General features: G+C 39.2%; 1 protein-coding gene across 4 annotated transcripts in view; it reads right to left on the reverse strand.

Annotated features, from left to right (window-relative positions):
- The window catches only part of aopep (aminopeptidase O (putative)), a 70,104-nt gene that overhangs the window by 20,658 nt on the left and 21,902 nt on the right, over window positions 1-27,544 (reverse strand). For 2 of the 4 annotated variants that reach the window (XM_058389353.1, XM_058389352.1), the window contains 7 exons: window positions 20,678-20,780; window positions 20,327-20,434; window positions 19,935-19,978; window positions 18,647-18,841; window positions 17,549-17,609; window positions 12,061-12,123; window positions 10,983-11,066 (listed from right to left, as the gene is read on the reverse strand). In XM_058389353.1, coding sequence (XP_058245336.1) covers window positions 10,983-11,066; window positions 12,061-12,123; window positions 17,549-17,609; window positions 18,647-18,841; window positions 19,935-19,978; window positions 20,327-20,434; window positions 20,678-20,780 — 658 coding nt within the window. The remainder of the gene's footprint in view (window positions 1-10,982; window positions 11,067-12,060; window positions 12,124-17,548; window positions 17,610-18,646; window positions 18,842-19,934; window positions 19,979-20,326; window positions 20,435-20,677; window positions 20,781-27,544) is intronic. The other 2 variants (XM_058389354.1, XM_058389355.1) reach the window with 2 other exon arrangements.

Raw genomic sequence — 27,544 nt, forward strand, 5'->3', positions numbered from 1 at the left:
TCTCTCAAAGACATCTTTTATCCTCTGGAGGAGAGACGCAAAAAGAGAGAGAGCGAGACAGAGAGAAACGTTGCTCTTAATGCACAATGACACCGGCACATAAAGGCCAGTTTTTGTGTCACAAAAGGGCTATTTATGTCTAATATCACCAAAGCGGCTGACAAACATAAACAGCACGGAGCTGAGATTTGAGAGAAGCATCGCTTCAGCAAGGCCAGCTTAAGTGAAGGACGTTCAAGGCAGGAAAGTTGGGTTGCAGGTGCTCAGAGCACACACATAAAAACAGCACAGACGTGCGAATGCATCTCTCAAATTATGATGGACTGGTGAACACGGAGGGGACGGACGCACGGAGGACATCAAAGGAACAGAGATATATCTTGCAAGGGACACCTGTTGAAAGTAGCTTTGATAATACCTGCTTAAAAGAGCATCAAAAAGGCTGTGACATGTATACGTACTAAGAGACCACGCACAAGGAGAGGCATATAATCTAAAACAGAGCAGACCCAAACGGAACTGGCACACGTATCAGGGCCTGCACCAAAAAAATAAAAAATAAAAAATCAGTTCTGCAGCTCTGGATGTCATCAACAAGGTTATTTACAGATGGCTTTTTAAGTTTTCAAGATGCTGCCCTGGCTTTTACATGCTAACAGTCTGGCCTGCTCTCAAACAGGTCACGCTGCTCGGATAAAACTGCATTTAATCAAGCCAATTAATCTTATCACAGACGTCAGCAGTAATCAGAATAATTGAACCAAGTAGGAATAATATGGATTTTTGACAAAATGGTAGAAATAAATATTCCCTGTTTACTGTTCCAAAGAGAAATATGTCTAACATCATGATTGTACAGACTGTGACTGTGTATAACCTCCTTATCGTAGACAGGTTTTTCATGAAAAAAAAAAAATGTTGCTTGAATTTCAAGCTCAAGTCAGGGTACATTGGCAAGATAGGGGCACAGTCTAAATAAACACGTCCCCTGAACAGGCCTCAGAGATAGTATCAATCTCTGTTAAAAGCCTGCTTCACTCCGCCTGGCTGTCACCTCACTACACCCTAGCATGACGTGTTATGAGAATGAGTTGCAGTGCTTTGAAGATACATTGCAGATGGACTGCCGTTTCTTTAACCCTGCTCCTGAACCTGGATTAGGCCCAGGTCTGACAGAGGTATGCGGGATGGATTCGGCCCAGATCTTTCTCTCTCTCACTCACACACACACACTCTTTCCCTTCTGCCGCCACACTTGGCTGAACCTCCCATCCAAAACAATCCTGAGAACAAAGGTAAAAGTGTGAAACTTGAACAAACACATGCACAATGACGCAAGACTTTCACTCACTCTGACACACACGTAATATAAACATAGAACAGACCGACATCCAAGCATACATAATGAGTTCATGAATTAACATGAGAAGTGTAACATGCAGATGCTGGAAGAGAGTTTCCGGTTATGACCAGGCTTTAATACCTGTAAATCTATGCGACTCTCTGGAGATTCCTCCAATCTTAAAAGCTAAGAGGAACATTAAATCATACATCGCCAAATTGTTTCTTATTATACGAAAGAAGAAGCAGTTACTCTCTAAGGAGATTAGAGAAGCCATACAGGCAGTGTGCGAAGACTCAACCACACACACTCACTGAGCCGCATGGCAGAGCGTCCCACTGAGAGCCCTCTAACAAACACAAACTGTAAATTACGCTTCACTTTGACTGTCTCGGTCTCTGGAGCCCAGCCTGGTAGCCGACAGCGATGCTTCTTTAACTTTTTCTCTGCTGCGAGATGAATACTGCACAAGCTGAAAGATTACACTAAATGAACTGATTTTCTCCCAAGTGTGCTTCAAGAAGTTCATGCGAAATGAGCAGCGGAAGATGATACAGGAATGAAGGCTAGTTTAATCCAGACCTCATGATGAAGCTCATTTCTTTCTTTTTCATACGCCTCTGCTAGTTCCATGGTAAGGTCACAGAAAAGAAGAAGAAGGGACAAGTAGGAGGGAGGAGAGAGAGATAAAGAGATAGGACACCACACTTTGGCACAGCCTCTATCTGCTCTCTTTCATCTTCCTGTTCTGATGTCACTGCCTGTGCTGTATAGACTTACTGACCCTTATTCAGCAAAGTTGCGTACAGTCGAATCTGAGGGCAAATTCCACTATCAGTTTTCTTTTTTAATCAGTTTCATCTTTGGCATATCTGTACAATCAAATGTGTAGTTTATGAAGTGCATGAAAATATGGGCACAGCAATTTTACAAACTGAAAAAAAAAAAAAAAAAAAGCTTGACTTACAGTATGACTAATGTGTACAGAAAGCATAGAAAGTAGAGTAAGAAAAACAAAAAAGAACCTCAGATATAGCTAATGGAGTTTACATTCCATAACTGTCTTTATCTGCACCTCTGACTCATCTTCACTGTATTATCCTTACTTTCCTGGATTTGGGGACTGAATATGTCTGTTTTTGGCTCAATGTGGCAACACCTGCACAGAATAAGGTGGGGGAATTTCATGGAAATGAGATTTATTTGAACTGGATTGTTACGTAGGTACATGACACGTACTGTACATGGGACCGGCTGGCCGGCTGCTTGCATCCATACAGCTGAAGTCGATTGAACAAATGCGCTTAAATCACAGCTTGTTTTAATGATATATGACAGCTGTATGAATCAGACACTTATTTATATCTGTGTCATACTGTGGCTCAAATCTGCATTCTTTCCTACAAAACGTTAATGAATAAGTGCTGGTACTAGGTCATGTGTAGTCAGAACCCATTAACACACTAGAAAAAAATGACCTACTGCTGATCTCTTATCAGGAGTGATTTATTTAATATTCACACACATACTGCTAGAAAAAAAATGGGTTCTTTATGGGTTTATAGGATGCTGAACAGTGGCTTGATAAAGTTATGTTATTGGGGTCCAAACTGAATCTTCAGGGTGCTCATTATCATAAAATTTGGAATCTGAAACTGGATCTTAATTTGTTTATGTGGTCATACATTTACTTGTGTGTTTTCTCCATGCTTTTTTGGACACCACTGATTACATTTATTCATCTATCCCAGAATCCACTGAATAAGCCCTTCTGCTATTTCTGCCCAGACCAGCAATGCCCTCTCTCTCTCAGACCCCTGTGCATTTTAGACCCAAATAAAGTGCTGCCAAACCAATCTGATAAAGCCTGTTTTTTTCTTCGTCCACTGGCAGAAGGCCTAAAATTCCTAATGCCATTTTTATCCACTAAAATCTCTGCACTGTGGATTTGTACCCTATTTTAAACAGTTCAATCAATGAGGTGTTGTTGGAAGGCGTGTTTTTTAAGGTGATAAAGCCGGCAGCGGGGATATTGAAAATTGGCTTCAATATATATTTCCAAATTTCCAGTCTCTACCAGAATAAAAATATGACAAATATAGATTATAGATCACAAACCATTATATATATATATATATATATATATATATATATATATATATATATATATATATATATATATATATACACATACACATATATATAGCATCAGCAGCAGTTTTTTGCCAAATGCTTTGTTTCAATGTTTCAAACAGTCCTAGGAATGAGACACAGATTAATTTGTGCATCATTCTGGTGCCCAAAGAAGCAGGAAAACATCCTGGCAGGACAAGCGAAGAGTGCACTGTCCAATAAACACTGAGATATGTCCACATGCCCATTCACCCCCAGAGACGCATGGCTTCCGGAGAGGACTCAGAATGACGTGTTTAAAAGCCTGCTGTTTAATGAGTGTTAATCTTTCTTTCCATTAAAACACACTCTACTTGAATCTGCAAGAGCATCCCTTGCAAAAGGAATGGACAAACAGCACAATAATACAGCAAGATATTTGACGATTAAGAAAATATTGAATTGCACCAAGAGAGATGAGTAAAGTTGACACATGGGTAAACATTTCATTGCCAAATTGTGATAGAATTTTAGGGGAAGCCGGGCTTTCTGTGTAGTCAAAGCAATTGTCTGTGTTGAGTTCCGTACATTATGTCTTTCCTTTTGTGGGATTCAGTGAGCTCCCACACACATTTCCATACAAGTTCCTGTCATATTCATTTTTCTCCCACCAGGAATTTCTTAGTTAACATTATATATATATATATATATATATATATATATATATATATATATATATATATATATATATATATATATATATATATATATATATATATTTTTTTTTTTTTTTTTACTCCCACTGGAACAAATTCAGGGTTCATTAACAAGGGTACAAATGCAGCAATGTTCAGCGGGGGCTGTTAGAACTTTAGGTTTTATGTCATTAGGCAAGTTGTCAGGCTTTTGAACTATCACCACCCTCCTCTTTGGCACTTCAGTTGGCGTTATCCACGATCTGACCATATGTTTATATTTCAACTGTGAAAATAAGCTACAAAAAGATGTTTGTTTAGCTGTAACATGTTAGCTGTAATACAGCCTTGATTCCAAAGTCCAACCACATGACTAATAAACGTAATTATCAAAGCATGGACTCTACATTTACTGAACGCTCTGTGCTTTGGCTCCATATGAAGGACCTGGTGTCCTTAATTAAAAAGAGTTAGCAAGTTTTCAAAACAGAGGAATGATGCGTCTCTGAACAAACTATCAAATTTAGCACCCTCTGAGCCTTCATTTTACAGTAAACAGTAAGAACAGTACTGAGAATGAGCTTTAGCTTCTCTTACTTAAATCACATGCAGAGTTGAATAGCATTTCTAGAGCAATCACAATTTCCACCCTTGAAAGGGAATTACCGCAGTTGAGTCCCAAACTGATCCATCATTGCAACAAACGGGGAAAGAAAAGTCTTCAGAAAAAGTTTAGATTTATGTTTTTCCCCAATAATACCTAGCTCTCTCAGACCCAGTGGTACCAGACATAAAGGGATGGCTATCACCGCTGTTGGCTTTACAAGTTTATCCCCATAGACCCTCTAAGACGGAGAGGGAGGTGTGGAGGAGAAGGAGAGCACAGAGCAAGTTTAATAGCATCAGAATCGTCTGTGGGAGTCGCCGTCTCCTTCGCTCATTACCGAAAAACACAGCCCTTACTCTCTCCATCTGACAGATGTTTTCAAGTTGTGCTTAGTAGGGAAAGAACTTATGGCTGAGTTCACAGAGCATAGGTTCTTTTTTTTTTAATGTGGGAGCACTGATTTCATTTCCCCACCAGACGAGGCCCCTTCAGATGGGCTAGACATCAGGGGGAAAAAAACAGCAATTTGATTGACCACTATGGGCTACTGCACATTTATGAGGGAGCACTTACTCACAAATTGCTACTTTACTCGAAACCAGCTGGAGTTTCGGTGTTGAACGGTGGTGCAGGGAGGGGTGGGGGGGTGGGGGGTGGCATGCATAATCGGTTAATGCTGTATGTGACTGTATATTTCCTGGCTGCTGCCTGTTCCGTTTGCGCGAGAAAGACAAACACAGATGGGATCAAAACGATACCAAGATTTCTTTCTGCTCCTTTTCTTTTATCTCTTTGAGGAAAGTACTCAAATTAAAAGCTGCCTAAACCTTCAGTCTTGGAAAAATTCAGAAATAAAGCTCAGGCAGAGCGAGAGAGAGACAGCGAGAGAGAGAGAGAGAGAGAGAGAGAGAGAGAGATAGAGTCAGATTGGTGATGTGAGCCATTAAAAAAACAGTGATTGGAATTGGACACCATACACCACACAGAGAAGACACCAGACTAATTTGTGTGTCTGTCTCTCAGTATCGGTTTGGTCTTCAAGAGCTACTTTAAGCTGTAACTTACACAACACAACACACAGTCTATACTCTCTAAACAGGCATACACATGAGGGCAAGTGGACTTACGGTAATTCTAACTGTCAGTGTATGTATTGTTGCATTGGACAGAAAGGTCCAGAGGAAAAGAGATTACACTGGACTTTACAAAGGACTGAATTATTTGAAACAATATCATATCACCATTAGAACCATTTGTTATTCTTTATATGAAATATACTGCATGTGGTTTTACACACAAAAAGAGGAAACAGTGTGTGAACAGGATGTCCAGATATCGTTCTTTCATACAGCTCTAATGAATTCATATCTCTCATTTTAAATAATGCATTTGTAAAGAGATTAAATAATAAAGCACTGATAAGGATAGCTGGAAAAAGAATCAAAGAAGAAAGAATCAGTAGAAGGCTTGGTGAAATCTTGCTGTACTATTATTATTGTAACTTATTATTCCTATGAGATCATTTTTAAAGGTAGTAAATTATGATGTGTGTGGTTCTCTAGCGAATGAGTCCATCCAAAGTAATATACATCCCATATTTCCTTCTACACACAGACACACACACACACACACCTATTCTATGTATTCTATGTACCTATTAGATTTCAATTCATGCAAAAATATGCTAAGTGCATCTTGATTTTCAGCTTCTATAGCCAACTTTATGATTTATTTCAAATAATCATCAAATCTATCTAATTTAATCAACACATTTCCATTTTGCTAGTCGGAATGAATCATTCTGTTTAAATCCTATTAGTATTATTCATTTATATTTGAAGACAGAATTGAAGGAAAAAAAGAGATATTTAAACATAACATGACTTTAGCTGGTTAAATGATTGCATGCTGGCTAAAATCACTCTTATGTGAGGAATGTTGAGTGTAATGTGCGTGTAATGTGTGTGTGCATAATAAAAAGCACATGACTTCATGGCATATTCTCTCCAGCATTTTTTCTCGCAGCAGCTCCTGCCCTTCACATGATCCTCTCTGTTTGATCAGAGTCTCTGGACCATTCTTAAACAAAATCACACACACAAACACACACTGAAAACACTCGACATGCCTCATGCAAGCAAAAATGTGTTTCTCACACGTTTCTCCGTACTCGCGCGCACACACACGCGCGCGCACACACACTCTATCTACAGTGCACTTGTATCTCTGATGCTTCGGAGAGGAGCACAGGGGCCGTACCTCCATTTCCTCTCCTCTTCATAAATCAGATTTAGCCACTCAGACAAGAGGGAAACAGACGTGAGGCAGAGACGAGGAGAGGAAAACAGATTTACTGGATATATGTTCCTGCAGCAAAAGGGCAGCAAAGACAAACAACCAAAATATACAACATGCAGTGTACAAACCTAACGTCAAATACCAAGCGTCACAAAAGACATCTCAGGCAACAACTGCAATCTGTAATGAACAAAGCACCATGAAATAGGAGTTTCATAAATTCAGCAGGTCTGTTTGCAAGCCTCCATCTGTCCTGTGTGTCAGATTCCATACTTATCTACTGTTCCAGACAATTTCGAGTAACAATACTAAGCTGACTTCTGTGTTCACAATGAAAAATACAAATATTGGCCCGAATGATCATCTCAGGGAGTTTTTTCTCTTATCCCGTTCACCTTAGGCTTGCTTATTAGGGATAAATAGTAACTTAACTTTAGACTTTATATTTTTTTTCTATACTTCTTTAAAGCTGCTTTGAGACATTGTTAATTGAATATAAATTGAATTGATTTCATTTCACTAAATACAATCAATTTTCACCCAAATTTGCCCAGTCTTGATATTCAACGATACAAATGTGCAAAATAAATATACAATAAACAATTTAAAGGAGCAAAATTAACACATTTTGCTTTAAAGGTCAAATAAAATTACAAGGAATGTAAACTCATTACCATCATCTGTATCTGTTTTGTGCTCTGAATATTCATAAGTTATCTCTGTTTGTATTTAAACTGAAAGTGGGTGTGGTCTTAAAAGGGGTGGGCTGCTGAGATTAAGAAGTCAAGTCAATAAGCTCATTGTCATATTGCTTAGGAATCATTTTTCTTATAATCAAAATGTTTTAAAAACAAACAGTTGCAGAACAACTCCTGAACTTCGACAGTTCTTCGGCTGCTCAGTTTCATAATCGTGTCTCATGTGACTGGGTAAGGAACCAACTTTTAAAACATTATCTTTCCAAAATCAAGAAACTGTTATTTATAGTTGACCACAACAGCCAACTAATAATATCTGACCAAAAATATTTTAATAATATAGTCCTGTGGGATTCCGGAGCCGATGCATATCTCTTATCTCGACCAGATGTCCTAGGGTTGATGTCCTATGAACTTTGCTGGCAAACGTTCTAAAAATAAATAAATCATAATTTTTTAAAAAGCGAATACTGCACCTAATAGTTGTATCTGTATTTGTATTCATTTAGAATCGACTGTTTACTCTGAATAAAACATTTTGTGTTCTGTTACACATTATAATGCAACTGAAGTGCCCCCCCCCATGTTTTTATACTCATATTTAACAAGCCTCTAATGTATTAACCCACTAAAAAGTATGGCCTAATCTTACACTTTAATCCTTAGTCAATACCTTTAAAACGTTTTAAGTGGTCATAGTATATGAACCTCGTGAGGTAATGATCAAGCCTTTTATGAGGTGTGTTGAGAGCAGGACTGGAACAAAGGAATCTCTGCTGCATGGTACCTACTAATTCTTGGTTTATTATTCAAGAATTCAGTAATACACGAACAATTCAAGGACTTCAGTAACGCTGAAACAAAGAATAAAAGCAAGTATTGATGAATATAGGTCTGGAGGCACAGACAGATTTTTTTAGTTAAAGGGGTTAAGGATAGGAAAAATAACTGGCAGATAAAAAAAAAAAGAAACTTTTCATTCTCAGCCTCTGAAAGCGATTTCACAAAATGTAAACCTCAAACGGGTGAGGAGCTTCCTCTTTTATTTGGATTTCCAGTTATCCATTAGCTAATGGAACAGATAGAGCACACACTATCAAACAGAAACCGATGACTTAATGCTGATAGTGTTCACGTTCATTTTTATTTCATCCCATGCAGTGATGGAATAGGAGACATGAAAATGTCTGAAAGCTGAGATGGTACTGGAGTCATACTATCTCTCTCTCTCTCTCTCTCTCTCTCTCTCTCTCTCTCAAAATTAGCCAGTGCAGAGAAATGCTCTCCCTAATGTAGAAGAAAATGAAGCAAAATGAATCTCATTAGCACATAAGCGTACCTAATACACCACAGCAAACCTCCTTCACTACATATTTCTGCACATGCACACCCACTCACTCACTAAAAGAAGGCAATAAAACTCTACTCTTTTCCGGTGCAAAAATTTCGTTTCACATTTAAATGACCCTGAGCTCAGTTTAGGGTTGGTCGGGGGTGTCTGGGCCTCGACAGCGCCAATTAGCAATGATGTAATTACTGCGGGGAATGGCTGTGTGCTGGGGCCTTGTGCTTTCCTCTGTTTAAGAGCAGACCCCAAACCTGATTTATGTACAGACAGGGGATGGGGCACTTGCTTTTGAAGTCTGTGAATAAGTAATATAAAATACACCTGGAGGACACGGGGGCTCCCGCCATCCTCTGTTAGCAGGCAGCAGGAGGAAGGGGGGGTAGCGTGTGTGTGTGTGTGTGTGTATGTGTGTGTGTGTGTGTGAGGGGTCACTAGTGTTTCCTTTCAGGCTGGCTTTTATGGCAGCACTTCAAACAATCGCTCTTTCGTTCTCCCTCTCTCTCCACCCGGCCCATTGTACGGAGCCAACTAGACTGTAATTGGCCTTTCTTTCTTTTCATGGACCCCCACCACCACCACCACCACCACCACCCTCTAACTCCATCCCACATTTCTCTGAAGTTACTTGAAGCGAGCACGTCAACCTGCCAGGTAGGTGCAAAGCCGATGTTGCTGTTTGTACATGACGCGTGTTGAGCGATTCAGACATTTTACAAAGAGCAGATATCCGTGGACTCAAGACTCTCAAAATTCTCTCCCTGGAACCATAAATGGAATATTCTTTATTAAAATTACAGGATGGAAAACAACCAAGACCAAGAAGTGAATTCATTCAAAACAAGTGTCATACATTTCAGTCATTTTCAAGAAAAGGGTGCAGATTTCTAGAAATTCCTGAATGTTGAGTGTAACGTTTTTGACACAACCCAGTCAACAAGTCTCCTGTTAATGTTCCTTTCAAGTGTTTTACTGCTCACACAAGTTTGTAAAGAGGCACTGTGTTCTAGCACATTCTCCAGCCACACACACCCTCGCACACAAAACCCTACCACAGATTTGACCAAAGACTCGGAACAGAAATGACCTCACTGCTGAAACTCGAACATGGCCCAATCAGAAACACACGCACAGACATACTTCAGCTACTGAGGTGTAATGTATGAGCTAAAGCCACTTACTATAAAGGCAATACAAGCGCTTATTTCAGTTCCTACTGTTTTCTGATACATTTACACATTGGTTACACTCCCTTTCTTGAGTTTATTTGTGTGCATAACTATGTGTAATAGATAAAAGATTTGAGGGTTGAAAGTAAAAACCAGACTCTAGCCTTATGCACACACACACGCACACACACACGTGCACACACACGCACGCAGCAACAGGCAGTACTGACGAGGGCCATTTTAAACGCTTCCTCAGGAAAACACAAAATGAGCTGAGTCACGGCTGTCCCATGATGTCATGCAGAATGACCAGCCAAGCCATTTCAGGACAAGTTTTCAAATCACTGATTGTCCTCGTCTGTCTCTTCCTGGCACTTCAGTGCCAAGAAGTATGGGCGAAAAAACAATGCCTACCCCCATTTCCCTGTTCTGTGCCCTTCCTTATCTCTTAACACCACCCACAAAAATCTGATAAAGTCACACCACAACATTAACTCAAACGAAACAAAAAAAACCTACGTGCACACTCAAACAAGTGAAAACCCAAGCAGAGAAAAGACTCTGCCAGTAGACGTAAAGGACAATTAGGTTTGTAAAAAAACAAACAAAAAAAAAAAAAAACAGTAAAACCAAATGAGGAGGCAGAAGAGGACAAGACGGAGGAGGATGTAACGGTGACACAGGAGCTATTTAAAGCCAGCTTGGCGGGGTCTTACCTCTTTGAAGTTCACCTTGGGCCCCGCTCTCTTCCGCTTGGTGCCCTTTCGGGTGCCGCCACTGAGGTGCTTCCATTTTACAACCTGCAGAGAAATAGAGTGAGGGATAGAAAGACAAAAAGAATATTCAACCGATAATACGCTTCAGAGGGAAGAATAATGCATAACAATGTGTACAATGTTTATTATGAGACAAAAGCATTAGGGATTTCTCTCTCTCTCTCTCTCTCTCACACACACACACACACACACACACACACACACACAGCCTCAGTCAAATATGCAGCCTACAAGGCGTCTTAGCAATACTAGTGGAGCCACAGTACTCTCTGTCTCCTTTAGAAACACACACACACACACACACGCATACACGCACTACTTGAAATCTTGGATTAAGGGTCAGCAGTGTGATAAAATATCATTTCATAATAAGCTGACAGAGTAAAAACCAAATAATGGCTTCAAAAATATTTCTATTTTACATACCAAAATCACTTATCACAGAAGAGGAGGGAAACATCAAGGTGTAACACTGGAGTCAGTCAGTACTCATATACGAGACTGTCAGAGAGGCTTAGTGCTGATAACGTATCACAATACAGATATTATATTATCATATTGCTAAACTCTATCGCTGCGAGAGCAACAGTCAGCCTCGGAGACGAATGAAATAGACAAATGCAGTCACAGACAAACTAATAAACAGACTCTCTCTCAGACAAATTAATACCATTCCAAAGACTGAGCACTTGATGAAGTGGCTAAATGTCACCTGCAGCACACACACAGTTAAAAAAGCATCTGTTTTCAGTCTCCATTTCAAAATAGAATTGGAGTCTGTGATTTCGCCTCTCAGCCACTGAGTGATGCTCCAGCCACGACTAACCTCAAAACGTTCGCACGTATATGATACAAGGGTCTCCAGAAAAGCACAGTGAACCAAAGACTTCACAAATCACACAGCTAAAAAACTCCATTGGCACGAGCGCTGCATGTAATGTGAAATCTTCTGAGCAGTTTACAGACTGGTAAACAGCTGTTTCCCAGTTCTGCTAAGAGCGCGAGAGAATAGACTTACCTCCTCTGAGACTTGTGCGACTGGTGGAGAGTGTGACCACGTCGAGCTGGCTTCTCCAAGCCACTGGAGGAAAGGAAGAGAGGAGGAGAATGTTGAGTGGAAAGAAAAAGAGGCAGAGAGGGACAGACAAGGAAAAATTCCCTCATTAACTTGAAATGGGGCGTCAGTTCCTCAGATCCACTCCTCCAGTCGTCCGGTCTGTCTCTCTTTCATTCTCTCTCTCCTTCCTTCAAGCTCTCACGCAAGCTGCACTTAACCTTATTACAGTCTGCTCTGCCAGTACACTGCTCTTCTCTCTCTCTCTCTCTCGCTCACACACACTCAGTGGGTGAGTGAGAAAAACCCAGCGGAGGAGAGACAGCAGAGAACAGGGGGAGGACAAGAGCAGAAAATGACAGGGGAAAAAGGGAGAAGGAAGAGACAGGCAGAGAAGAGAGATAATGAAGAGAGAGGTTGGAATAGGTAAGAAAGCAAAAGTGAGTGAGAAAAAGAAAGTGAGAAAGAGAGACAGAAAGAGACAGATGTGTGGTAGCTGGTATCCAGTGAAAAAAGCCAGACGGCAGTAGCAGTTCACGTCTGGGAGAAGAACCTCATTGTAATCAAACACTGCTTTCTCCTATACAGCCTGGGGAGGAGCTATAGCACTCGCTTACTCTCCACCTCTCCACCTCACCACCTCTCTCTCTCTCTCTCTCTCCGTTTTACACACACACGTACAATTAAGCAACCTAATACCACTCAGACAGACACACACACTCACTCACGGAACTTTTCTACTATAAAACTGTGCTTCTCTGTGTATTCTTGTATTCTTATATTCATTAATATAGATTCTGGGTGTGTCTGTGAAATACTTTGCTCATATTTGTGTATATTTGTGTATGTGTGTATACACAGAAGAACAGTGTGGACAAAGGATTAGGTGCTGGCAGATCCCACAGATCAGTCTTCCCAAGCAGTGGTATAGTCCATGAGTCCTAAAATTAGCAGTATAGTTGTTTAAGTACATAGCGTTTTATACATTTATAAACTCCTAGCTCAGACAGCTCAGAAAACACCAGATATACTTTTCTGTCCAACGTGGACACTTTTAATGCAATGAGCTTTCGTCAGCAAAACATAGTCAGTGGACCTCATCACATATTTATTGGAGAGTTATATCTGAAACGATTAATACTGAATAAACAGAATGACCTGCTGAAAATATCTTTGTTGGCTAATTAAAATGCCAGTCTCCTCCTTCCTGTGAAAATTGGTGGGCATGTTTAATGAGGAAGCGTACCAGACTCTAGCTAAAGCAATCAGGCTGGCTTGCAAAACCACTTTTGACTTGTGACCTGCGCATTTCTGTGCCAAGTTGGAGCTTATGAGACTTGGAGCGGAAAATCTTTACTGAATTTTGTATTAAAGTGTACGTAGGCAGGTATATCATTTTTCATCAATTTAAAATAACCCTATTCAGGCCCTGGCTTGCTCTCGATCTGAATAGCAATGAAAAGACTTCAGGTTTGGCTTGGAAGTGAGGGTATAAAGACATAGACTTGAACTGAACATAAGATTTGCTGCCTAGGTGGTAAGTCACTGACTATAGCACTGCTCTTGGATAATACAAAACATCTGTAAATGACCAAAAGCAAAAGTCTTTCTGTCTCTCACAATTCAATTTAACATGTATTACTATAACTCTTACTAATACAGCTATTACCAAAGCAAATAACAGCGAGTTCCTCTCTTACGTGACAAATTAGGTCTCTGACACATGAACTAAGCCGCAGTTAGTAACCAGCCTCATCTATCACTGCGTAAAGACCCCTGCCTCCTAGGAGCTGCCAGTGGCTTCGGTCGTAACATCCCTTTTTTTTCTAACTACACACATTTCCTATTAGCTTTACTGTAGTTACTGAATAATAAACCATAGTAGTTACAGAATAACTTTAGGGCAAATGACAGAATAATAAGTAGAGGCATTTAGTGGTTGAGAACAGCCAAGGCTGGGAAAATCCAATTCTGATGCCGACTAATGAATCGTAAGCTGCTAGTTGGAAAGCAGTTTCATAGTCAGTATCAGTCCAAGTCCTCGTGGCAAAATTCCCTGTCTTTAATTAGGATCTGCAGTGAAGTAGTAACTCTTCCTGTGTTCATCTGTAGGTGTTTACACAAGCACATGCTCGAGATATTTGCTGCACGTTTAGTGTACAATTCTAAAACGTCAAGCCAAGTGTCTTGTATACGCATCAGTACCGATGCATTAATAACAATATCTTCCTACCACACTAAGTGCTGTAGTGTTCCTACTAACAAGTAACCTGATAAACATCTTAAACATAAAACCCAGAGTCAGGAGTTCATTGACAGCAGCACACAGCAGGCTAGGCGAGGAAAAAAGTCTACAGGGAACACTAGGGGAGTGACAATAACATCTCCAGCTCAGTATATTGTAGGACTGTGTCGTAGGTCATCATTGGATATTTAGACACGGTGTACAGAAACTATTTTCTGGAGTGAAACATAACCTGCTCATTTCCAATCTAAACAAGCTAGCAAATTCACTTTATTTAAAACCAACTTGCTAACATTATAAAAAAAATTCTAGTAGCCTCAGTGTTTATGGTCACTCTTTAAATCAGTGATATTTAAACAGAGCTAAATAAGATCTGTAACACTGCTGATTGAATAATATAAAACATATATATTACATATATACATATATATTTATATAATTTCAGGATTGATATCAGTAATAAAAACAAAAATGGTTTTGATGCAGTCCTAGTTGTGACTCTAGGCAGAAAAGCGAGTCAGTATGTGCAGATGTGTGCGATGGTATTTGTGTGAAGTGGGAGCGTGTTTGGAGAAAGGCAGTGTGCAGTCCAGAGCTCTTAGGCAGTAAACTGCTCCTGTTAACAAGAGATGGCTTGCATAGCTGTCTTATTGCTCTAATGGCAGCTCTCAGTATGGACATAACCCATCCTTCAGGGTTCAATCACACAGCATGCCTGTAAAACACTGGCATTACCATTAGCATAACATTATCAACACACAAGCAGAAGAAGAGGCACTACGTTCTAGAAGCCGATATGCAAGCCCAAGCCATGACACCACCGCCACTGTCCTTCACCTGTGAGCTTGTCTGGTGTTCTGGTTCTTACTACTGATGAGTGTTTGCATCATATGGAATGGTGTCTGTATTTCTGCTCTAAAGGTCTTCTTCAGGCAGTGTACTGTAATATCTTCACCCTGCCGTTTGGTGGTTCTTGGTGATGTCACTGTTGTATTTGGGTTTTTCTTTTTGTTTACCATCTAACCCTAGCGATTTTTTTCTTTGGCTCACAAGTGTGGTTGTTTGTACACAAGTGTTTTTTTCTGTTTCTGGAGATTCCAAATTGTTGTAATGGTTATGTCCACTGCCTGTGCAATGGCTCTGATTTTCGGCTTTTCTCCGATACACATCTTTCTGGTCTTCATGTTTGCTGTATCCTTTTTAACAACAAATGCAGACTTTCCAGGTAAAATCCAGAGCTCATACCAAGAATAAATGTTCAGAGTTTAAAGAATCAATCTAACAGGAAACACTTGCATGAAAGAAACACCTGTCAGGTGCGTGTTCCAATATTTTTGACCACTTTAAAAAAAATGACTGGGTTCAAACAAAAGATCTTACATGCCATGTTACATATAGATGTAAATATCATAAAATGAAAGCCGAGATTTTCTTCTATTGTCTCATTCATTTTCTGATCTCAAACCCAAATGTCTTCAGTGTATAGCAAACATAAAAGATCTGGTCTTGAGGTTCCAGTACTTTCAGTAGGGACTGTACACACTCTCAGAACAGAAAGGTGAGAGAGACATTTATGGCTTCACACCGAACTGAGGAGGCATGCCTGACATTTGAGTGAATGCCACTTTATTCCTCAACACACCTTTATGCATCCCGATGCCTCTAACACCAGCTCACACACCTGCTGATATGAGGAGATATTTGTAGAAATCTCATTTTCTCTTGTAATTACAAATATCTGAATTTGAATATAGGACTCTATTCCACGGTCCACTGGGTGAGCAGTTTAATAAGGCCATGAGAGCACAACATGCCCACCGCAAAATCCCAACATGCTCACAAATACCCAATGTCTATGGAAAAAAGTCGAATGGAAAAAAAAGAGATCTATTTCTATCTCATTAGTCATTCTATGGGTGTGTGTGTCTCTTGTGTCTTGAGTGTGTGTGAGAGAACGAGTGTTTATTGTGAAGCCAACTATTTCCTGCCATTATTTGTTTTGAGGCACGTTCAAGTACATGTTTTCAAGCTCACAGTAACAGCCTGAAATGGGGGAACTAGAGTTTAAATAATTAAACTGATGCTTGTGTACTGTTAAATGCTGTTTTAGGCAGCAGTCTATACAACATTATACCAAAGACTGCTGCGTAAAACAAGGAAAATGTGAAATCTTCTGACCATGTTTTTCAGTGTACACTCCTGTGAAGAAAATATGCTCACGATTTAAAAGATAAACTGACCACCTGCTATGCTAACTGCTAACTTCTAGCTAATTCATAATTTCACCCATGAAATGATAAGAACTCTATCAGATTAAGGTGCTGTGTCCTCCAATGTGGTCAGTGCAAAACAACATTCTCTTGAATGTCCATCATATCAATCTTGAAGGAATGATACTATTATTTAATTAATTTAACAGTATCGTATTTGTGTATTCAATATTAGTCTCAAATTGCATTCCATAGATTTGTTGAGTGTATTTTTCAGCCCAAAACATACATTTCAGTGTGACACATTTTGGTGAACATCTCAGGGAATAAAAAGGAAGCTCTTATGATCTTCACCACATGCCTGATATGAAGGCCTGACATGATCTTCACCATATGCCTGACACTCAACTGTGTGCCAACTTCAGTGGCAGATTCCACAGCATTTACAGTAACAGAGATTCTCCTTTGCTGTAGAATTCAGCAGGAAAGACTGGGCACACCCGGCTGGGGGCTATGCATCAAGATTAATGCTGCAGCAGAAACATTATCTCAGCCTGGGATCAAGACAAATTTCCTCCCAAAGTGTTTAACAATCGTCAAATCCAATAATAACCTGAAAGACTCAGAACAGAGACGATGAATCACATAAATGGATTACATTTGCCCTGGATGATTTCATAATCATCTGTATTAAGCGCTAATGGCATCGCTGTTTAAACAGGATAGAAAATAGAGTTCAAATTAGTGATGAAGGTATACCATTCCAGTCTTAACTGGATCACTTTACATCTGCAAGGTAAAAATGCAGAAAGGTTAAAAAATGAATTTTGAAGGCACCAGAAGCTTGAAGCAGATACAGGACTCAAACACGCAGTCTCAGCACTTGTGCAACAAGGTCTGCATTTGCTCAAGTTCACACTATCAGAGAACATTTAATCTTTCCTAATTAAGCAAACAGCAGAAAACGCATTGGGATGTTTGCTCTTTTGTTTCTTACCTTCGCAATTCCAGGTGTATCCAGCCAGTCTGAGTAAATAGATTCAAGAGTAAGGCCTTGCCTGAAAAAAAAGAAGCAGAAAAGCAGTAGATGTGAATGAAAGTAAAACTTTCGTTTGATGTGATTCAGTGCAAAAATTCTTTCAATAAAAATGCCATATATAATCATACTACAGGAGACATACACATGCTGTTCTTGACTACGGATATATAGAAGCGAAACTGTATTTTCTGTTGTAATTCAAGCCAGACTTTCTGGAAATCTTGTTAGCTTGCAGAAGCACACCTGCACATATAACCAACTAATGGATTGTGCCAGGCAGGTATTAGAGCTGATCTTGTCTACAAGGCAGCAATCAACATACATTTAGACTGGATGGAAAAGATGGAAATGTTCTTTTCCCCAAGTAAAAGTCAGGAATTAGAAGAGAAACACACACACAGACACACACACACTGCATATATTTGAGAAAACAGTAGACAGTCCTGCAGCAGACCGATAGAGTTGGCATGGATATTACTCTGCTTCGGGATATTTTCATGAGCTCATCTTGGCTCTTTGAATCGAGGCATGTACACACATGTCTACTTGCCTTTATCAAAAAGCAAATCCTCACTCATGCTGAAAAATCATTAACAATAGTCTGAAAGCTAAAATGGAGCTTTTATTGCAAACTGACAAACTAACAGAACGAAAAACCCAAATCTAATCCTAACCCTTAACTTTTTAAAAATATTTATCTGGGATTTTTAAATATCCCCAAAACACAACAAAATCATTGTACTAATGTACCAATTCATCGTGAACACTTAAGCCTCTGAGCAGCAGAGTTTACTGCACTTATTAACTGTGTTCCCCATTCCCTTTCATTGTAACTGATTATTCTTCAGTGAAGAGGACATAGACCGGACAAAATCATATGAGCATCGGGCAAAACCCAACAAACTCAAAATACAAATAAAGAGGATTCGATTTGAGATAGAGGCTAAAGTTAGAAAGAATGCATTGGGTGAAGGAAAACAGTCAGTCAGATAAAACAAAGGACAAATAAATGTGAAAACTGTTGCATGCTTTTGTTTTTTCGAATAACATAATCACCCTTTGTTTTGAATTTGGTCAGCGGAGGACTGAAATGGCCAGTTCACTATGTGGAGGAGGGAGGGTTTTGGCCTGAACCACCTAAACTGATAGCTGAAAACAGAATGCAACAGCTGTTTGGACTCTGATGTGATGTTCCCCGGATGCTGCACCAGCCACAAAACACACAGATATGGCAGACTGCATGAAAAGTCACTGCATAATCAGAAAGCCAAGTGCAGATGAGGGAAAATGAATGGAGACATCATTAGGAAAACAGCAGTTTAAGGAAAAATACTACATGAATGACTAGCATGTTAAGCTTTATAAATAGAAATTGTGACTATTTTCATTCATTACATTACATTCATTACATTATGGTTGTGTATAGGCCAAATGAATGTGAACTTGAATTATGTCATTCCCAACCTCCGTGTGTTTAAGCACCTTTTTGTGTGTGTGTGAGTGTGATGACCGATGTATATTTATCTCTTCAAAACAGCAAAACATGTTAGTTTTAACAAACTAATATATCTAAACAAACACTTTTATATACAGTACAATAGTACGTAAAGAAGTGCTACTTTTACTGTTTACTGTGGACGAAGTGAGCAGCCATATTGATTTGATATCACATGGGATGAGAAGACCTTCCCAACTTTCCAAGTAGGAATTCTTAATGGGGGTGTTGTGGGTTTTTTTTTTTCTAGTCTGAGTTACAAGTTTTTGCCAAATATAAAAGTAGCCCTTGCTTCAACTCCACCTAAAGTGAGCAATGCAGCAGTGCTTTAGTCCTATAGTCAGTCCAGCTCTCTCATCTCCTCATCTGTATCTTATCAAACAGATCAATTTTTAAATCTTCGACTTTCATGCCAATGAAACTGGCAAAACTATTGTGCTTGTATTATGCTCATACTTCACCAGCTGGGCCAAGTCTCAACTGTTTACAGCACATCTGTGTTGTAGAACTGCATTGCATTCTGGGACGTTACTGGAATAATGTCACTGGAATAACGTTGAGTGATAAAAGCAGCAATTTATTCTAGGTTGTGAAATGCAGTTTTAACAGCGCTAGCTATATTCCCCTATGACAGCGCAAAACAATAAATTAGCGCCAGAATCACTCTGAACATCACAGATATTTCAAAATAAACCTATTTAATGTATTATAAGGAGGGGCTTTCTCCATGACAAAGTTATTCCTATCAAATTACTCAATCCTTTGACAGCTGTTAAAAACCTTGTGTGGTGGTACAGGTGAGACATTACACTATGCAGCAGTGTGAATGAGAGCTCAGATCACGCTTACCTTTCCAAAGCTGGGAATGTATCCAGAAACATCTGCAGGAAGTCCTATACAAGACAATCATAGAGAATCACAAATACAACTTACAGAACGCTTCATCTAACAATCACACTCACTGCTTGCTTTCCCCACCCTCCTCACTATCCTGCTAATGTGGCTCTCACAAAGTAGACAAAAGAAATTGAGTCTCTAAATCCAATCCAATAAGCCAATGGGAGCCAAGTCCATTTTGGAAAGTCTTTTCTAAGTATTACAGCATGGGAGTAGCAATATATTTGGTATGTCATAAAACCGGAGAAATGCAGACACATACATTCTTTTTTTTCTTTTCTTTTTTTTTTACATGGTTTTGCTGTGATTGTAGCGTTTTGTATGTGAGCATAAATTTTCAGTACCTGAGACAGAATAAGCTGCCCGTGAAATCTTCTCACGAAATGTCTGAAGAAGCTCAAAAACTCAATCTCACCCACTTTCTCAGCCAGGAACATCAAGAGAAAGTAACCCTTTAAAACACATGATCAGTAAAAAAAAATGTCTGATTTTCTACAGTATTTTTTTTGTACAACAACAGCAAACAAAAAAAATCACTCCAAATGACTTTAAATATACTACAAACAACAACAAAATCCATACAGACTAAATCAATCATAGGTTAGCTCTTAGATGCTGCACAGACTCAAATATTTTTGCACACTCCAGTGGCCTTTAGTTCTTTAGCTCCTCATAGTTAGATTTTGTAGACTTACTTTGAGGTAGTGTACTTGCATGAATGGTTTTCCTGGGTTAAGGGCATGCTTCACGATGGAGGCTCCAGACTCACTGACCTCTCCTGTAGTGTCCTTATTGGGTCTGCAAAGCACGTAGGTACAACACATTTAGCAGACTGACGACTGTTAGAGAAAAACGCTGCATTGCCTGAGGTCTGAGTGGGGTTACCCTGACAGCAGTAGGCATTAAAACTCACTTAACAGCCCAGTAAATGCCCCTTATATGCATGCATTTGCAAAACGATAGCAGGTCGAGCTCTGCTCATACAGCTTACTGGAGGCAGACACGGGTGCACAGGATCACCATAGAAACAAAGTTTACTGACAATTCCAAATAAGCAGATATAAAAAGTTGAGCACTTGCTATCAGTTATAAATATATAACTTTGAACAATCTTCTTTTGTATAACATACATCCTGTTTGGTTCATATGAAAGCCTGGGCAGCAGGCATAAAAGAAGATCACATATAATATATGAACACAACAGTAGCCAGTGCCTCTCTGTGACGTGTTTGCTGCCTGATTGTGCCCTCAGAGCTAATGACTGATAGAGTGTTTCCTTCCTGAGCAGACACTGGCAAATAAACAATGGTTGAAGCAGCAGCCATGGCTGCATGTGTGATCATTACCCCAGTTTAAAAGCATCGATCGACATCAGGAGATTAACTGAGCTTGCCTATAAAGAGGCTCCTGCAATGCCGGCCCTGGAGGATCAATACACAGGCGCCGCTTGCCTGGGTCACGGTACTTTCTTACAAATCATCTTCTTTTTTTTTTACTTCATGGATGAGGATAGATGCAGCAGTGAAAGGAACAGAATACTTTTAGTTGGGGTTTTTTTTGTGTCATTGGCCAGCTGATGAACTGGAGTATTTGTTTAAACAAGAAAACCTCAACTCTGTGGCTATCAGCACCTTCTGGGGTGCTACAGTACATATTTAAAGCTGAGGTATGTCAGTTGGGGCATTTAGAAATTCAGAAGAAATGTCACTGCAAGAAAATCAGTAGGGAACATATTGTATTGTGCGGATTAAGCTGATGATTTATAAGTGGCAAGTCAACAAATATTCACGTTACAATGAAAACTTCATGAAATAAATGTATACTGTGTATATAATTATTATAACCAATATTGTAATCTTCTCACAAGCACCATGCGCGGCAATGTGATTGTCACTGTTGCTAAAACCATGACAACAATTCTCTATAACTCAGCAATCTAAAGCCAAACAAAGAGTAAGTGGAGTTGTAAGCTAGTGTAACTTGGCTGGCAGTCATACTGATAGCTAATTATCCAATTATCTAACTATCTAATTAACAAATAAGTGAAATATCTTGCTTCAAAAAGCTTGTAAAAACACCAGCTCGAAAACAAGCTGAACTTGACATCATCTACGGGGATGACATCACCACAGACCTGTCTAGTCATTCTGATCACTAATTTGTATACCAGAAATACTTTTAAATTTGACCTTGCTGTGACCTTGATCCTATTTCAGTTCCCAAATGTAATCAGTTCACAATATTGTTATACTGACAATTCCATATAAATCCTACAAACATTCAACTACTTGTTTTTGAGACACAATAACACAATACACACAGAGGAACCAAAAGCAAAAATCTTAAACAGCTGAGAAGAAAACGGGCTGCGAGTTCCTGAACACGAGTGTGTATGTAACATCTCCGTGTGAGAAAGAAGGGAAAAACTATTGAAGAAAAATGATTCCAGACATCTAACCTTGCTATGACCCTTGGATCAATTGCAAAATGTAATCAGTTGATCTGCTGGTTTCAATCCTACAAACATTTAACCAATTATTCTTGAGATATCGTGCTAATGAGGATCTTGGAAAGATGAACCACCTGAAACCATAATGCGGTTTTGTGAAGTAAATCTCTGTCACCTTGCCATCTTAGGTCAGACCCGGTCACTCTGCCCTTTTGTAATTTTTGAATCAGTGATAGCTACTAGAGTTATAGAGTGATATGATATTTTGTTGGCTTGTCTCTTGTAAGGACACTCGGAGGCTTGGAGCCACGCCTGGTATGTGGGAGTTCACAGCTCTGTAGCAGCCAAGAATGCCTTCGATCTTTGCAGGTACAGATCCACTCAGGTAAGGGAAATCTGGCATTTTAAAACACACTTGCACGTCTCAAAAGGTTCAGAACAAGTACTTCCTTTTTTTGCTCTCATTTAGCGTATTACCGTGATGATTACTAAGACCAAAAATCCCCCAAATAATACTTATTCACAGTCTGCCTCTGATAAAGTTTGTTCTTTTTTTTAAAAAAAAAAAGCAGCTTCCACTTTTTCTGGCCTCTTAGAGGAGAAAGTGATGGTGAGAGACAGTGAAGGAGAGGGGGAGAGAGAGAGAGAGAGAGAGAATAAGCACAGAAGATTGGCATCCACTAACATTCAACTCAGCGTCCATGAAGTGTCTGGTGGGGAGAAGGAAACACTAGAACACTCGTGTTGCAGAAGCAAAACAACAACAGTGTGCTTTTCACCAGAGACCGTGAATCAGTCAGCCATTAAAAATGATTAGAAAAACCTTTACAACAGAAAGCTGTGTGTTGATTAAGGAAGCAAACTGGTCTTACAAGTCATAAATAAAGCTAAGCTGTTTTCACGCTTAGACTCAGTACCAGAGCTTGATTTTTTGTGAAACTGATTTTTTGTGAATCTTTTCACTTGGCTCAACTGGCTTCATATTTCAACCTTTCTCAAATGGATTAAATAGTTTGCAAGTGAGGACTGTTCCCTTAATGGTCTCCTTAAGGCTTCTTTTACTTCTGCATGTAAAACAAACAAGCTTTTTTCTAAAGCAAATCTAGAAAACTATACAAGATTGCCAATTAGCAGTGTTACCAGCTGGACAACATTAGCCAAAAATCTGTCAAAACTACAATATTTTGATGCTCATGGATTCTGGGACTATTATTAGATCTGAATATTAATTAGGCTCATTCAATATAAATAAATAAACCAATAAATCCAAGTCTAAAGAGGTAAAAGTAATGTCATTAGACCCACATTGCCATAAAACCAAGCTGGGGGAAAGAAACAAACTGGAGGGAAAGAACGAAAGACACACAGAGAGAGAGAGAGAGAGAGAGAGAAAAATAGGCATTCATCAAACACACAATACACAGTCTGCTCATTGCAGTCTGCACTTCCACATGAATGGATGAATTGCTTCTAGTCATCAGACTCTGTGAAAATCAATGGAAATCATGTTCAATCTCTCATATTCAAACATTTAGTGTTCTTCATGTGTGCTACAAAGTGTACAAAACACAGCAGGAACACAATGTACATTGTAAAGTATTGTGTAGATAACTGAGTTATTTTATTCACTATATCCATTCAGACATACATTTTCTGTACTGCTTATACTACACAGGGTCGCTGGGAACCTAGACTCTAACCCAGGGGACTCAGGGCACAAGGCACACTGGATGGGGTGCCAATTGCACACACCCTCACACACCCATTCACACACTACAGACAATTTAGAGTCAGCCTACAGCACATGACTTTGGACTGGGGGAGAAAACCGGAGTACCCAGAGGAAACCTGCTAAGCACAGGAGAACATGCAAACTCCACCCATCGGCAAATACTAATACACATAAATAATTATAGTTTCAATGTTTTAGAGCCATAATTATCCGCAAAAGTAGTTAATACTAGCACGTCACTTAAAATTAGCACCACACACTTGTCACTCAACTGCTACTACCTACGATCTAAACTGTTTAAGATTATTAGTAAAGTTATTTCAGATATAAACCTCATTCATCTAAAGCTCAATAACAAAGTAAATCCATTCCATCCATTTCCTGTACTGCTTATCCTACACAAGATCACATAAAGCCTGGACTCTACCCCAGGCGACTTGAAAGCACAGACCCTCAACGGGGTGCCAACCCATCACAGGGCACAATCACACACACACACCAATTCACACAATGCTAACAATTTTAAGATGCCTACAATGCGTGTCTTTAGACTGGAGCTCCCAGTACCCAGAAGAATAAACAAACTCCTTGCACACACAGAGGGCAGAGATGGGAATAGAACCCCCAGCCCTAGAGATGCAAGGCAAACACTCTAACCACTTAGCCACCATGCCCCCATAGTCATGACCTGTCTACAAATGAACAATCATCACACTACTCAAACAAGGCTCATTATCGGCAAGTGTCTCATTGCATGGCTGAGTGAAGTGGCCTGGAGCTAAACATATGCAGGTTTGTGCCATATGCAATGACTTTCCAAAAAATCCCCAGGCATTTGTTTTGATCCTAATGGATGTCTGTAACAGAACCTGTTTTTTTTTTTTTTACACCTGGCAACAACTGGGCAATAATGCAAAAATATCGTATGATGATTTTTTTTGGATTGGATCACAACCCAGCTCGTTTTCAACTGCCTTAAAGGGTATTATATCCTTGGCCATATACCATGTCACTGATGTTTTTCCAGGATTTTCTCCAAAGGAGTGCCTTTTTCAAATGCATTTGTTATTATTGTCTGTTTCGATGCTGCTTCAGGATGTGGAGCTGTTGCTGTGGTCTCCTGTGTCATCTGGTTTTAGGCATACAATTTGAGCATTTTCTTAGTGGCAATTCTTGCCTTTGAACAATTTCCAGACAACTTTTGTTTGCAGTGTCTGTTATATAAAATCCAGCAGTTCCATCTAACTAATTTTGAATTTTTAGGCCCTGACCTATCCGTGTTGTCAGCCATGCTGCTATGTTGCCATAGCGACTAGTGAATAAAGTCTGGTTCATAAAAAAAAAAAATTGGGGTGTCGTGTCTGTGGAGACATTCACAATATAAAATCTTCATATCACCCATCACTGTTAAGACTATTAACAAAGAAATAATTCAGCATTTAATACAGCTGAAGGCGTAGGCTCTTAATCTCATAGGCAACTTAAAACTGAGCTGAGTGCCTTTAGGATTGAACCCTCTGACCAGCAGCCAGCAGAATAAGTTATATCTTTATTTGATGGGCATACTTTTTACTTTTTCACATGTCCATTCCGCTATTTTCTTTCTACTAGGTCTTTTTCTGTAGCTAAATCCCAAATGATATTGAGTACACAGAATAGGGCATCTGGCAAGCACTACAAAGCCAATGTGTTATACACTGTGAAAAAATGCAGTATATACTGAACATAGTAAAGATATTCCTGGTGGATTTCTGAAGGGTATGTAAATAGCAAAAGGGTTTCTGGAACATTTAAGGTGATAATATAATTTAAAAAAAACAACATCCTCCTTATTTTCTATGCTTAAGAGGTGAGATTTCTCATTATTCAACACAAATTTTCAAATCATAAGGAATACACCCCATTTTTCTAATCTCATGCAAATCATTGTTTTAGTAATGGACTTCTTTCTCCCCGTTTCCTCCCCATTTCATTCATCTGTCAGTTCCCACCCACCAGCCCGCTCTCACACAATCATACAACATCTACCACCTGGGAAAGGGAAGGGCTAACATGTGCTTCCTCCAAAACACAGCCTGCTAACCTCATCTTACCAAACTGCTGCTTATGCTGTGTCACAGAAGAAAGTGCCATCGGCATAAATGAGATCGGAGACAGCCACCATTGGAAAGTGTGGCAGTGACTGACAGAGGAAAGTAAGTAATGTCATCCTTTCCATTCAGACAGCTTGACCAACTTTGCTGTTTAGGTAGGCCACGGATAGCTGTGGGATCGTTGGAAAATCAAAGTTGCAATTTTATTGACCACAAGTTGAAAGCTAAATTGCATTTATTAATAGCTTTTAATTAAATCTTTTTTTTATTAAAATAGTTCCAGCTTTCTCTTGAAAACTAGAATTCACACTACAAATATTGACCTTAATATTTAAAAAAAAAAAAAAAAAAAATCTTGACCATAATATGACAGAATCTTGTAATACTAACGTTTTAAAAAAACACATTTGAGGCATATGTCATCTTTGACCATCTCCAAATGTGATTAATGTACAAAGCATTTGCAGGTCATACTTGTCTCTATTCACACCTGCATTGTAACTGAGATGGATATTAACATTAGGTCAGAATGGGGTCTTCACCATAGTCTAAATATTTATTATTAGTAGTAGTAGTGGAAGTAGTATTATAGTTTGTTTTTTTAATGACTGTTAGATTTTAAATACTGATAGCAGAAACCAGAGCTCTTTTATAAGCGTTAAGTTGCATTTCCACACTGACATCCAATGGCTTTCTTGTCCCTGCTAACGTGGCAGGAGCACTGGTATATAAAAGCAGTTAGCATCACCTGCCTGTGCCACATCCAAGTTCCTTGTAATTATAGTGTATGTCTACTGGGAGCATGCTGGAACACCAGCTCAAAAATTACTCAATCATTTGCATATAAGCAGGCTTTAGGTATTCAGACAGGAATGAGGCGAATTCACCTTCCTACACAGGTACTTTTTCGTTTTTTTTATACATACTGGAGAGAAGCTGAAAAAGTAAAAGTCTGAACATTTAATCCCAGAGTTTAAAGTCTGCTGAGCCAGGGGCCAATTCAGACATGTTTCCTGCTGGAGCGGTGGAATTCGTGTAAAGGTTTACTCCTAAACACACACACACACACACACACACACACACAATAACTATCATAATTATTTAGCTGGAAATTATGTGTACATAAAGTTCATGAAAAAAGAAAAGAAAAAAATAAACAGTACTGCTTTATTTGAGAGAACAACTCTGTAATTTTTATCTGTATCTTCTTATCTTAAAAAAAGTCTCATGTAAAGACCAAGAAACATGAACCTTACATAACACATCCATCACTGTTTAAAAAAATATT

The sequence above is a fragment of the Hemibagrus wyckioides genome, linkage group LG05 (genome assembly GCF_019097595.1).
Source record: "Hemibagrus wyckioides isolate EC202008001 linkage group LG05, SWU_Hwy_1.0, whole genome shotgun sequence".
Lineage (NCBI taxonomy): Eukaryota > Metazoa > Chordata > Actinopteri > Siluriformes > Bagridae > Hemibagrus > Hemibagrus wyckioides.